Source organism: Macrobrachium nipponense, chromosome 33 (assembly GCF_015104395.2).
Source record: "Macrobrachium nipponense isolate FS-2020 chromosome 33, ASM1510439v2, whole genome shotgun sequence".
NCBI lineage: Eukaryota > Metazoa > Arthropoda > Malacostraca > Decapoda > Palaemonidae > Macrobrachium > Macrobrachium nipponense.
Window position 1 is genome coordinate 24,502,689 of NC_087219.1, and position 14,228 is coordinate 24,516,916.

At 48.4% G+C, this 14,228-nt stretch overlaps 1 protein-coding gene across 1 annotated transcript in view; it reads left to right on the plus strand.

Moving 5' to 3' along the window:
• The first annotated feature begins 1,810 nt into the window (after window positions 1–1,810).
• LOC135203027 (large ribosomal subunit protein mL54-like) overlaps window positions 1,811–14,228 on the plus strand; it is a 57,609-nt gene continuing 45,191 nt past the window's right edge. Inside the window, exon 1 of the mRNA XM_064232598.1 lies at window positions 1,811–1,964. Coding sequence (XP_064088668.1) covers window positions 1,847–1,964 — 118 coding nt within the window. The 5' untranslated portion in view covers window positions 1,811–1,846. The remainder of the gene's footprint in view (window positions 1,965–14,228) is intronic.

Here is a 14,228-nt window from a genome sequence, read left to right on the forward strand (position 1 = left end):
ATAAGGATAGAACAATGACCCTTTCCGTTTTTAGCTCATTGTTTAAACATTTAGTTAGATTTTTATTGTTTTTTTTTTTTTATGAGAGGGTAAAAGAAGCAAAACTTCTCAACAACAGTCGCCACTCTTTAATATGATGATGAAAAACTGCAATGAAACTTATTTAATTTGACGATGAAAAAAGTAACATAGGTGTTTTACAACAAGTTTATATATATAAGGCATTTTAATCACATCATCGTAATGAAATATAACGATAAGTTTATGATGTTCAATCCGGCCAATATTGCCATATATATAGTATATATATATATATATATGAATATATATATATATATATATATATATATATATATATATATACATCTATATATATATATATATATATATAATTATTATATATATTATCTATCTATATGTATATATATATATATATATATATATATATATATATATATAATGACTAGACCTATATGTTGGGCCAACTAACATTGTTGGTTATATGCTCGCAAGTGAACTTTAAAAAATAATTATCGCTGTATTGTATCATTGTAATTACATAATTACAATAACTTTCATGAAGAATTGAAGCTGCAAATGATGTCTTATTTTTTAGAGTAAAGTAAAACTGGCAACGTATCCTGGACCTTGGCTAATGTACTGAACCATTTTATTTTACAGAGGATTTAATTACCACTGCATTATACAATTTCTCACTTTTATTGTTGTTATACTCATAGTCCATTCATTTATGGCAATATCAACTGACAACGAAATCATGAACGCTATCATCTATACTGATAAACTAGGCCTATGATTTTGCTAAGGTCTTACGTTATACGAATTACAGTTATGAAATCATTAAAGCCCGTTTTTTTTTTTCAAAAGTTTGTCACCGTAGTTGTAGAATAACCAAACTGATTATACACACATATTAATCATTTTCACATGCAAAAATTGCAATGTGTATTGTAAAGCTGTAAAGTGCGTCGCTGAAAAATAATTTGCTACCAAATGGCAGTATAAATGTATGCATACATTTCACAAAATTTTCAAGAAAATATACCATCAAAACTAGCAAAATTAAGAATATCTCTAGTATTATGAAAAAGAATAAAATGTAGATTTTGTTGAGAACCATATTGAAAAATAATTTTGGTAGGTAACTGAGTTGGTTGACGCTGGCGCCAGCCAGTTCGTACGGTCAAGATCTAGCTTATATTCTAGGTCTTGGTTTGCACATGAATCAACGGTCAGCGTTATGCATCTGATAAACATCCAAACGCATCCACAACTTAAAAAGGATAAAATTAATTATTTATTTTTATGGATATTTGTGTGTGAGACTTATAAAATAGAATAGTAAACAATTTTCATTATTTATTTTTAGATTTTAACTAGCATACGCTCTTTAAGTAAAAAGTGTGGAAATTTTTACGTGTGGATTCCACACTCCACACCTAATCACAATGTGGACAAGATAAGCCGTATTAGTGACGTCATTTCCACACTTCGGCAGCCTGGTACAAGACATAATTTCATAAACAATTTAGTCGATGAAAATAATGAAAAAAAAGAAGTATAAACACTTCTTCGTGAAGTCGTAGAACATTTCTTGCAGTAGAATATTTGTTGAAGACCCAAATCACGGAGTGTAATCAATAATTTAATTGTCTAAAATAATTAGATATTCACATTTTCAAAATAAAATCAAAATAATTTATAGAAAAAAATACACTGATGAAATGATAAAGTAAGTATTTAATACAATTATGATCTAAACGCCGAAACCTCATTCTATACCGTAGAATTTCCTATGTAAACAAACACAAAGACCTGTTTGGGGATGGCTAGACCTGCAGTAATCAGTTTTCTCGTTCAAAGGTCATGTATATCTCTAGCATCCCGCCCAGCCCTTCCAGTTTGCTCATATATTTCAAAAAGGAATTATGCTAAACCTTTGGGTAAGTTAAAATTGTATGATTTAGGTATTAAACTTTAGGGTCTGTCTAGGTTACGTCACCGGTGGGTTCGACTACTAGCTAATCATAAGGTTCTATTCTGTAAGTTCATAGGTCGATGGTCCAATGTAATTTTGAGAAGAATGTATTAGAAAACAGATTTAAATTTACTGTAGTTCATTTCCTTTACTCATCATTCAGCACAGGAAAATGTAAGGGTGTGTGTTAGCCTACAGTAGGCCTAGATTCGGAAGGTGGGCATAGGTAGATACCCTAACCCTAGGCAACGTAACATTTTGCAGAAACAGAAAAGCTCTTTTTCCTTTAGCCTACACTGCTGTTCTGATATCATAGATAAAATTGGGATCATATGGTTTAGGGGTCCAAATTTACTGCTCCCTTGTGTGTGTATTTTTCAGTTTTCTTTCCTGTTTTCAGTGTCTTCTTTTGACAAATATGTAGACAGAAGTATATTTGCTAATAATGAGAGTTTATCTGTTTACAGATGCAGATATGTAAAAAAACAAAAAATAGCTAAACCTCTACACCTCACATGAATAGTGTAGCAGTGTGCCGGCAACTGTGTTTGTGGAATGAGTGCTTAGGAACTAGGAACCTGGCACGGGCTCTCTCTTTGAAAAAATGAGCAGTTTTTCTGTTTATAGAACCAAAGAATTGATTTTTTCAGAATTCAATGGGTCAGTATCCCTTAAGACAGGTTTTTACTTATTTACGTATCCCTCTACTCTCCTTTTGAAGTAAGTATTTTCTCCAAAGTTAGGCCATATTTTAAGATTAAACAGAGGGTAATGAAAAGTGTGGCCAAACGCAGTGCACACTACCCCCATGACGCTTTCGAAATTTTTACTTACATCTATAAACATTTCGGAGATTGACGACATCTCGATGTTTGCGGAGTCGCTTGAGTCAACAAACTTCCCATTTACTGTGCTAAATCTGCACACCACTTGTACCCATAGACGCTGGGGCACGTTCATCACAGCAGTCGTAAACGCCAATTTCCAACCACTACTTATCCAAGGGAACTACGATTTGTAGTAAGAAGAAGAAGCTTGCACTAGATAATTACTTAAATAAATAGTTAAACGGCAGTATAAGGATGAATTGCATAAATATTTTTACATATTCATGATTATTAATTTGAAAATATCGTTGTTGAAAAAGTAACTATGTAGATTCCTGACTCAAGTATCAACAGTTGTGCTTGTGAACGGTACCTCCGGTGTTCTTCGCGCTCTTCAATTGTTTATCAGTGTTGCCAATTGGTATGTGTTTACCCTCCAAACTAGGTATAAGACTTACACAAAACTGGGGAAATAAGTGAAATTAGCGTATTTATTTATAGTATATATACATATTACAGCAATTTTATCATTACTGCATTACTATGACAACTAGAATTCATGGAAACAGTTTGTAAATGCATTGGCGTATGTATGAAGCTCCACTAGATTGGCAATGATGAGTCATTTTGCCGTCGTCTGCTCGTAAGTACTTCAGAAATATCTGTAATTTTTCGGGGTTAATTTGGTTGCAAAAAATGGATAATAGACATGAATTAAATAAACATTTTGAAGTGACAAAGTAAAGTTAAACTAAGTAATGAGTAAAGTAAACAATTAAGGGAAGAAAGCTTTGCACCTCATAAACCGTGTACTCATGTGCTGCCCGTAACTGTGTTTGTGGAGTGAGCGCTTAGGAACCAGAAACCGCAGCGTGGTTCAAGTGCAATTTGGAGTGAATTAAGACCAAAATGTGTATAATTAAAATCAAATAAGCACTGTGGAGTTTCAGTTGTGATGGCAGTGAGGATAAAACCATCAATTACAAGGTAAAAATGATTTCACACATGAAACTTACCGAACAATTACATAGCTATACGCTTCTTACCTTACGGCAGTCGAAATTCCAAATTTCTCGGCGCTAATTGGCGCTGCTGACGTGTAGGTGATACAACCCCGCCCACTTTCGGGGATCCCCGGTACTACTGAGCTTTGCTTGACAATTCGTTTTCTGCCGCCCACGGTGAAAACCTGTGTATTTCGCTGCAGTCAACTGTTCGCCATTTTGTTTGACACCCGATTGGTGAAGTACAATTTTCTGGTTGTTTTTTGTGTTTTGACGGCTTAGCTGCTTTCTTTATTCATCTGTTTAGTGTGAGTTATGTCAGATTCAGGTTCATCTGTTAGGTTTTGCAGCGAAGGCTGCAAAACTAGATTAGCCAAGTTATGTTATGACCCACACTCGAAGTGCGTGAAATGTAGGGGGCAAGAGTGTACTAAAGAGCGTACATGTAATGAATGTGAAGATCTAGATGATCAAGGATGGAAGAGTTTTTTGTCTCATCTTGATAAGATGGAAAAAGATAGGAAAAGAAAGGCAGCCATTAGGGCTGATAGTAGGGCTAGATTAGAGTCAACTCCTTTGCCGTCAGAGGCAAAGAAGCCCGCTTTGTCTTCTCCTATTTTGTCAAACGTCTCTCCTATTGATAGTCCTCCTACTTCAGTACACCTTACTCCGGCTCAGGTTCCCCATGCTTCTGATTCCGACACCATTGCCCATTAGGGAAAATAAGATGGATAGGAAATTTGAGCTGCTTGCTAAATCTGTCATGGATTTAGGTACTTCTTTTCGTGAATTTGTGATTAAGTCTGGTGAGTGAAAAGTGCAAGTGTCGTATCCGAGGAGGCGGCTGTCCGTCCCTCCACGTCTTCTAGACCGAGGTCACTGTCCCGCTCCCCAGCACCTGGGAGAAGACATACCGTGAGTCGAAGGGAGACTGGAGGGATTTGCCCACGGGCGGCCGTCGACTCTTTCGAAGTCGTGAATTTCGACTCGATTTCTGTAAAGAGACACCACTGGAAAGGTGTAGATGTGTCTGGTGTAGGTTTGTCGTCGGACTCGGAGGTGTGTTCGCCTGATACCAGGCGAAAGAAGTGGAGTGAAGTGTCACGCCGTTGTTGAAAAGGCGCGCAGTGCCATTGGATAATTCGTCATCACTGTGAAGAGAGGGAGGGAAAAGATCTCCTAACCCTCGTGTAGCTTTTTGGGAGAACCCTGTGTATCTTTCGCCTAGTAGAGGTTCGGGTGCTGTTCGCAAACGATCTCGCGAGGTATCAGTGTCGGACTCGCATGGTTTTGTCTCGCCGACTGAAACAAGGAAAGTTTCGACTCGTTCGCCAGGCTAACGAGAGAGAGAGTTCGACTCGCAAGTTTTCATCAAGGAAGTTGTCTCCTTCGCCCGCACCATCGGGAGATTGATGCGAACAACAAAGAAGAAGCTTTTTTGGAACCGTTGAGACAGCTTCAGGACTTAGTTAAGTCGTTGAAGAAAGTTAAGTCTTATACGGATGAAGAAGCCAAGCAGTCGACAATGTCGGATGGGGAGGATCAGTCGGAACAAGAGTCGAAAGCGGCTTCTGCTTACTCCAACTTAATGAAGTTTTTGCTGGCTTCTTATACGGAATTCGAGCCAGCTCCTCTATCTTCGCCTCCTTCTACCTTTGTTAAGGATAGGAAAGTACTTTCGGCGAGTCTACCTAAACTGGTGCTTCGCAGTCGGCGAAAAGAGTCTTCAAAGAAGCAGAGAAGTGGCTGGAGAAGAAGAGGGAGCTGGTAAAGCCGCCTTCGCTGTCCCACCGTCCAAGTTACAGAAGACATATAAATTTTTAATGCTACCGGAGAATTACCCTCTTTGGGAGTCGCTGCCTCCGCCCAAGGAGATTTCTCAGGTCTGGTGGATGCTAACAGAAGGACAGCGTTTTCGTCGGCGAAAATTTCTTTCTTCGCCTGATTTCGACCACCTGATTAAGAACCTATTTAAGGTAATAGAAGTTTTCAGTTCTTAGACTGGACTATTGCTGCATTAGCAAGGAAAATAGAGGATTGTAAGTCTCTGGAAGATAGCTTGGCGACAGACTGGTTGTGATGTATTATCGTGTGCCGACAAAGCAGTCAGGGATGGCTCAGGGGAGCTTGCATCTCTTTTTACTCTGGGCGTCCTTAAAAAGAGAGAACTTTGGTGCTCTTTCACCTCCAAGGAGTAACTTCTAACCAGAAGTCTGCTCTCATGTTTGCGCTTTATGTAAGTCGCATTTATTCCCTGAAACAGGTTATTCAGCAACGTTCTCGCAGATCTGAGATAAAAAGTCTACCAACGACTTATTGACTCGTTCGTCGACACGACGTCCCAAGGAGAACACCACCTACAGGAGCTAAAGGGTCACCTCTTCAGAAGCAACCTTTTCGCGGAGGAAAGTCTAGATGTCAACCCAGACCAAGGACTAATTTGCGTCCACAGGCCACAACCAGTAAGAAACCACCCTCGAGACAGTCGGACAAGTAGGAATTTTTACCCCTCCTCACACACCTGTAGGAGCAAGACTCCGCCTGTTTTTGCGGAATGGAGTCGAAGAGGGGCGGAACAGTGGGTGATCACAGTATTAAGAGAAGGTTATGTGATCCCGTTTGTGCAAGATCCACCACTGTCGAGTATTCCCATCGCCTTAACAGCATACTCGCAGGGATCAGAAAGAGCTTTGGCTCTTGCCAAGGAAGTAGAAGCCCTGATTAACAAGAAGGCCATAGAAATAGTGGAAGACATCTCACCGGGCTTTTACAACAGGCTGTTCGTTGTCCCAAGTCATCGGGGGCTGGAGGCCGGTCCTGGATGTGAGTGCTCTCAATATCTTTGTTCTGAAGACGAAGTTTCGTATGGAAACCAACCGGTCGGTTATGTCAGCTCTTCGACCAGGAGACTGGATGGTATCGCTGGACATGAAAGATGCATTGTTCCGATACGTAATACAAACCCTCGGTTCCTTTAACAATAGGAAGTAGCTAGCGGCAGCTGGAACGGTCGTAAGCTTCGAACACCGGGAGAACGGTAGTTAATCTGCTTGTCCGATCGTCGCGCGCCGCGCGACTGGGAGGTAAACAAATCACTTTTGCTTTCGGGCCGCTGTGTGTGGGTAGGACGTGTTCGCCATCGCTCTGCCCGCTTGTCGTTTGCTTCATTCTTGAGTATTTGGTTTCTATTTCTGTGTATCAGGAGTGATAGTAAGTACTTTTTTCTCTATTTCAATTGATTACAATGAGTGAATCAGAGGAAATTGAAATTTCACCGCGCCCTCCAGTCGCCCGTAGAGTGTGTCCCGGGCTGGAGGGACGTAAATGTGGGGGGTTCAGGTCTTTGTGGAGGTGGACCCCCACGAGGTTTGTACTCGTGTCGAGGGCGAGAGTGCTCTCGTAACGAGCCATGTATGGTTTTGTATGAATTGGTCCGAGGCGCAGTGGGTGCTGTACGAGGGCAGGAAGAGACTTAGGCCGGCCAAGAAGTCATCGGAAAGTCCAGTGACTCCTGTGGTGACGGACACTTCGTCCTCTTTCCTGCCTCCCGGCCAGCCCCCACGGTTTGCGCCTTCCCCTGCGGGGGGGGTAGCGGAGTCCTTTTCCTCTCTCGATCTGTCGAGTGTGGAGGAGGGCGCGCTACCCTACCCGGACGTACAGTTGTATTCGGGGTCTTCGGTCCGCTCTGGGGGAATTTCGCCCCCCAGGCGCGGGGAAGCCCTCCTATTAACCCGACTCTTGCTTCCGCAGGTGTGCCAGCAGCGAAGGACGACTTGGGACAGGTGTGGGAGTCGCTGGGACTGCAGGAGTGCCCAGCATCCAGGGGTTGATACAGCGGTTGGCGGGGTCGGCCGTGGTCACTCATGGTGCGGTGACCACCACGACGACCACATTAACTACCCCTGCGTATGAGATGCCACCACATCTTGTATATACGCCTCACATAATGTCGGTGGACACCCACGGTGGCAGTACAAAAACCAATTGCCGCCGTTCCAAAGAGGACGATGCCACCACCACCTGGATTTTTTCCTTTGCCGACCCCGGACTTCCCGCTGCCCCAGGTACCCCCTGGACCTGCCGCCAGTGCCACGGATGTCGGTGACTGTCGACAGGACGCCTGGCTCTCCCTTAGTACCTGCCGTGCCTGCCGTACCTGTGGCCGCTCCAGCGACTCTTTCCATTTCAGGTACACATTCAATTTCAGAGTCCTGCTGTTCCTGCTGTTCCCGGACCTGTTCCTGCCGTTCCCGCTGCTGGTGTTGCTGTAACAGTTTCAGGTCCTTCCGGGGGACAGGTGCAGTCGGGCCCTGTTGCTTCGGCAACTGCCCCGGCTCCCTCCTGGATGGAAGACCTGACGTCTGTCCTGCGGAGCCTGGCGAAGAAGAAGAGGAAGAGGAAGAAGTGTCGTCATCGTCTTCATCGTCTTCTTCGTCGTCTGCTGCCTCTCCTTCCCCTTCGACTTCTAAGGCCAAACAGCCGAAGAAGAAGAAGGTTGCCTCCTCCCCCCCTAAGAAGACTCCTTCGGGATCTTCTAAGGGCCCGGCTCGCTCAGGCGAGCTGGGGAGCTCTTCTGCTGGTCCTCTGTTCCTCGGGTGCGGGGCCCGTCGCTTCTTCTGCAAAGAAGAAGTCGACGGGGGACGGCCAGAGGTTGCATCAGCTTCGGCTGGTGCGTCCTCACCTGGTACTAGTGGTTCTGCCGCTAAGCCAGGTTCCGTCTCGGCTGCTTCTCGTTCGCGAGAAGCATCCGAGTGGACGCTCTTTCTAAAGAGGGACCGTCCAGCCAAAGTTTCGACGACCGAGCTCGCTCGCCGTCAAGACAGCGGCACGGAGCAGAAGACTGGCGAGAGTCGTGCACACGACTCTCGCCAGGCCACTGGACGCTCTCGCAGCGACCAGCCGGCTGCTCGGGCTGACGTGACGGTCACTGACCGGCCACGGGTTGAGGCGAGGGGAAGGAGTCCCCACGGCCGCCGGTACCAGCCACGGCTAGTACCAGCGGTTTGACGCGCCGAGAGGACGCTGGCCGGTCTCGACGCGAAAGGGAGCCTAGCAGGTCACCCGTCCGCCGCTCCCGATGGGACCGGGCGGAGACGGTGACCAGCGGCAGCTCGCTGACGCTAGAGAGCGGTCTCTACGTTCTCAGCCGAGCCAATCGTCCCCAGGCGAGCGGCGAACGCTAGGCCTGCTGCTAGACCGTCACCGCTTGGTTGACGATCGGCAGCAGCCCTCTACGCACGCTGGTCCTGCCAGCGAGCGCGGGGGGAGCGTCAGGTCTGCCTCTCCTGTACCTTCAACCTCCTCGGGCTATACCGGGAGGAGCGAGGTACCAAGGAGCGATCACGAGAGGTGCGCCGCTCGTGACCCAGCTATGACGCCGTACGGCTCAGGCACGGTCATAGGACCGACCAGGACGTACGCGCAAGTAGTTGGAGGCGACCGTCAGGGGTCTGTCGCTGTTCCTCCTTCTGAAGGAGGAGTATCGAGGGATATGCTCTTGTTGGAGGGACTGGACGGTCCTACTCCACAGGACGCTGTGACGCCCGAGATACAGAGGAACTTCGCGGAAGTCATTAAGCTGATGCGTCTGCATAATGGCCTCGCGGAAGGGATCGCCGCTACCACCAATCAAGAGCCCACGGTCCCGGCTCGAGTCATTTCATTTGGGGGTCCCAAGAGGGTGGAGCTCCCAAAAATGCTGATGGGGTTTGCCACGATCAGAGCGTTGCGGAACTCAGTTCCTGGATCAGGTGGAGTATCTCGTCTCAGGACGGGAGGACTCGCTAAAATCCGGACGGTCCTCTAAGCTGCTTCCTCCTCCTCTACAGCGGCAGAGGCGTTTCTACGTGCCATCAGAAGACCCGATACTGCCGAAACAGGTTAACCCGGAGTTAGCGAGGCTGACTCCAGGTGTGTCCCCCTGCAGCAGCCTCCTGTCGGAGAACCTATGGTTCTCGTGCAGCAGGAGCACTTGCCCTGGAATCTACCGCTATGGCAGCATTCCAGGCAGTTTCCTGGTTGGATGTTTGTGGTCCCTCACAATATCCAAGGTGGCGGCCGGCTCCGGGAGTTCTGCTCTCGAAGACGACGCTTCCTTCAGGAGACTGTGCCAGTCTGGAGGAAGAGCAATCTCTTACCTCGCCCATCAGACTGCTAACCTGTGGGCCAACTTGGTTCTTCGGCGTAGGGACGCAGTCCTTACCCGAGTGACCAAGGGGGTCTGGGCGTGAGGCGGCACTCGGGCTAAGAAATGGACCTCTTAGGAGTTCCCCAGCTCTCTTTCCTGGAGAGATGGTGGACGCTGCGGTGGAACGGCGGCGCACTGACGAGAGTGACCGCTTAGTCCACCAGGCAGTCTCGAAGGTTTCTGGGCAACCTCGAGTAACTGCGGCCAAACCAAAGAGCTTGGCTAGCGCTTCCACGGCGGCGAAGACGGTCGCACCGTCCAAACCCCGTGTGAAGACTCCAGTTGTTTCGACTTCTGCGAGAGGAGGCCGCAATCAGCCCTCCTCCCAACCCTCCTTTCCCCGAGGAGGTGCTGGAAAGAAGTCGAAACGAGGAGGGAAACGCTAGGGACGGGCGTTCTCTCACCTGCTGCCGGAAGTGGGGGGGTGCCTGGCGAGCCATTGGGCGGACTTGGCAGCGCTACGGCGCCGAGACTGGATAGTAGACGTCCTTCGGGAGGGATATCTACTACCCTTCGAGTCTCCGGCCCCCCCTCATCTCCAAAACCGGTCCATCTACAGACCTATGTCCGGGGATCAGCAAAGGACAACGCTCTTCGACAGGAGATCAAGACCATGCTGGCGAAACGAGCTGTAGAAATCGTGGAGGACCAGTCACCAGGCTTTTACAGCCGCCTCTTCCTAGTGGAGAAGGCATCGGGGGGCTGGCGCCCGGTGATAGACCTCTCTCCCCTGAACCGCTTCGTTCGCACGACGCGGTTCACGATGGAGTCGGCACGCTCAGTGCTCGACTCGATCAAGGGGAAACGATTTCATCGCTTTCGGTGGACCTGAAGGACGCGTATTTTCAAATACCCACCATCCATCAGTCCCTCCAGAAAGTACCTCGCTTCATCTTCGACGGGACGGTGTACCAATTCAGGGCACTTTGTTTCGGTCTCTCAACCGCCCCACAGGTGTTCACGCGAGTGTTCACTCTGGTGTCGGCTTGGGCCCATTCGAACGGGATACGTCTTCTGAGGTATCTCGACGATTGGCTGGTCCTGGCGAGCTCCCGCTCGCAGTTGCTACAGGACAGAGATCGACTCCTCAAAGTTTGTCGCGATCTGGGGATCGTGATAAACTACGAGAAGTCCGATCTCGAACCCAAGCAGAAGATGAAGTACCTGGGTATGCTGATAGATACGGTAAGCAGGGCAAGTCTTCCCGCAGACTTGCTATCAGCAAATTCAGGGAGGCAGCCGGCCGGTTCCTGTCGCGGCAGGAACAGGCCAGCACAGCAATGGCAAGTCGTGATCGGCCATCTGTCGTCACTCGAGAAGTTAGTCCCTCACGGGCGTCTTCACCTGCGGTCTCTCCAGTGGAGGCTAAGGGAGAGTTGGTCTCAGGCCAAGGATCCTCCTTACTTTCCCGTGGCTATCACGGACAAGGTGAGGCAGGACCTAGCCTGGTGGCTCGACGACAAGAACCTCTTAAGAGGAGTGCCCATACGCACGCCCCCCCCACCCCCCGGAGATGCTTCTGTTCTCAGACGCATCGACCGAGGGATGGGGCGCACACCTGGAGGAGAGTTGCTGACTGCAGGTGTGTGGGACCATCACGAGAAGCACCTTCTTTCACATCAATGTCCTGGAACTCAAGGCGGCGTTTCAACGCTCTCAAGAGTTTCGGGAGCCAGCTTGATGGGACACTCAGTGGTGTTGATGTGCGACAACACCACAGTAGGCATATGTCAACAAGCAGGGGGGGCTAGTGTCTCTTCCGCTCCATCAGTTGACGGTGCAGGTGCACGAGTGGGCCACGGCTCACTCGATAGAGCTGTCAGCACGCTACATTCCAGGCAAGAGGAATGTAGTAGCAGACAAGCTCAGCCGTCGGGATCAGGTGATAGGGACCGAATGGTCTCTACACCAAGAGGTGGCGGAAAGGCTCTTCAACCTGTGGGGGCGACCGGTCGTAGACCTGTTCGCCACCCGGCACAACAGGAAGATACAGGTGTTCTTCTCGGCCGTGCCGGACCCATGGGCAGCTGCAGAGGACGCTCTCCAACACCCCTGGGACAACCTCTTCGCTTACGCCTTTCCTCCCTTCTGTCTGGATTCGGAAAGTGATCAGTCGAGCGCTGGTCACTACCCAATCTCAGAATGATCCTGGTGGCTCCCAAACGGCCGCAAGCCGTTTGGTATCCGGACCTGCTGGCTCTTCTTGCAGACGCACCGATGAGAGCTACCCAACTGGCACACACCTTCTAGCCCAGCCACACGTAGAACGGTACCACCGCGCAGTCCAGTCCCTTCAACTTCACGGCTGGCTGTTATCCACCATCTCTTGCGAACGAGAGGCTTTTCTCGTAGCGCAGCAACAGAGATGGCTGGACACGTCAGACAGTCCTCTGCAGCTGTATACCAGGGGAAGTGGGCCGTCTTTCTGTGGTTGGTGTCGTAGACAGGGTTTGTCTCTCTCAGAGCCACTCTTCAGCAGGTAGCGGATTCCGACGGTGTTTCTTCGCCGAGAGAAGCTCCTCTCAGTACCCACAGTCAAGGGATATAGAGCCGCTCTGGCTCGTTCCTAAAACTGAGGGGGGACTGGACATCACGAATTCGTTCGAGATATCCTTGCTAATGAGGAGCTTCGAAAGGTCTTGCCCACCCAGGGAACTCAGGCCCCTGGCGTGGGGACGTGACTCTCGTCCTTAGGAGTCTGACTCGAACGTTACCGTTCGAGCCACTCGAGAGTCGTCAGACAGGGATCTGACCCTCAAGAACCCTCTTCTTGCTGGGCCCTGGCATCGGCGAATTGAGAGTAGGGGAACTACATGGCCTTTCTTAGATGTGAAACATACCAGAGCTGGGGATCTGTGACGCCTCGATTCGTCCCGAACTTCGTAGCTAAGACTCAGAATCCGTCGATCCCTGACGACAGGTTCGAGTCTTTCACGATCCCCTCCCTGCTGACTTTTACAGATAACGATGCGGATGAGATGCTGCTTTGTCCTGTGAGGGCGCTACGGCGCTATCTGAAGAGAACTCGACATCTCAGGCCTGAGTGTCGACGCCTCTTCGTTAGCACTGGGGTCACCAAGAAAGAAGTCTCCAAGAACACGCTTTCTTTCTGGCTACGTGAGGTGATCAGGAGAGCGTACGAAGCTGATGGTAGCGACGACATCCGTACGCTCCGACCGAGAGCCCACGAAGTCAGAGGTATCGGACCCTCCTTAGCGTTCCGTAACTTCTCCGTGGCGCAGGTCCTGAAGGTGGGTGGTCGGGCCAACCAGACCACCTTCACGTCCTTCTACCTTCGGGATATTGCCCACAAGTCCTTGGATACTTTTTTCCTTGGGACCTGTGGTGGCTGCTCAACACGTTGTGTAAGCCTTACCCAGCACCCGAGCAGGCAGAACAGCATCGAGTCTGTATGACTGGGAGAATGAATGAGTGAATGAGAGAGTGACTGGCTTCTCTTCACCATCTTTTCTACCTCTACCTGTGGGCAGAGGGATACGGTCGTTACCTTGCTGGAAAGGAGTCCGATGCAGGTAAGCTATTCAACAGAGCTCCATCCTATCTCTTTAATTAGAGATAGGAGTAAAATTATCCACCACTTCTCCAACAAGGGGGAGAAGTGGATGCCAACATGAGACAAACCCATTACTTTACAATTTGCTCATGTAAAAAGAAAGTTCTTACAATGCTGGTACGAAGAGATACGCTTGCCTCTCTCTTAGTACTCGCCCAGAGGGTCTGACCATTGATCCTGCGGTGCACACCCGATCAATCGGACAGAGGCTTGGATCCCTCCCTCGCTCTTACGACCAGGGAGGCATTCCAGGGATGGACGAACACCAGTCTGTTCATCAAAAGACTCAGATTCCACCCACCAAGAAGTGAGTCTTCCTATTGTTAAAGGACCGAGGGTTTGTATTACGTATCGGAACAAATGACAATTTGTCGAAAATTGCATTTTTCCTAACTATACAAACCTGAGGTCCTTTAACATAAAGTCCTCCTCATGCCACCCCTCACTCTCGCGTATTTTGCATGGGCCAAAAGCAAAAGTGATTTGTTTACCTCCCAGTCGCGCGGCGCGCGACGATCGGACAAGCAGTTAACTACCGTTCTCCCCTTGTTCGAAGCTTACGACCGTTCCAGCTGCCGCTAGCTACTTCCTATTGTTAAAGGACCTCAGGTTTGTATAGTTAGGAAAAATGCAATTT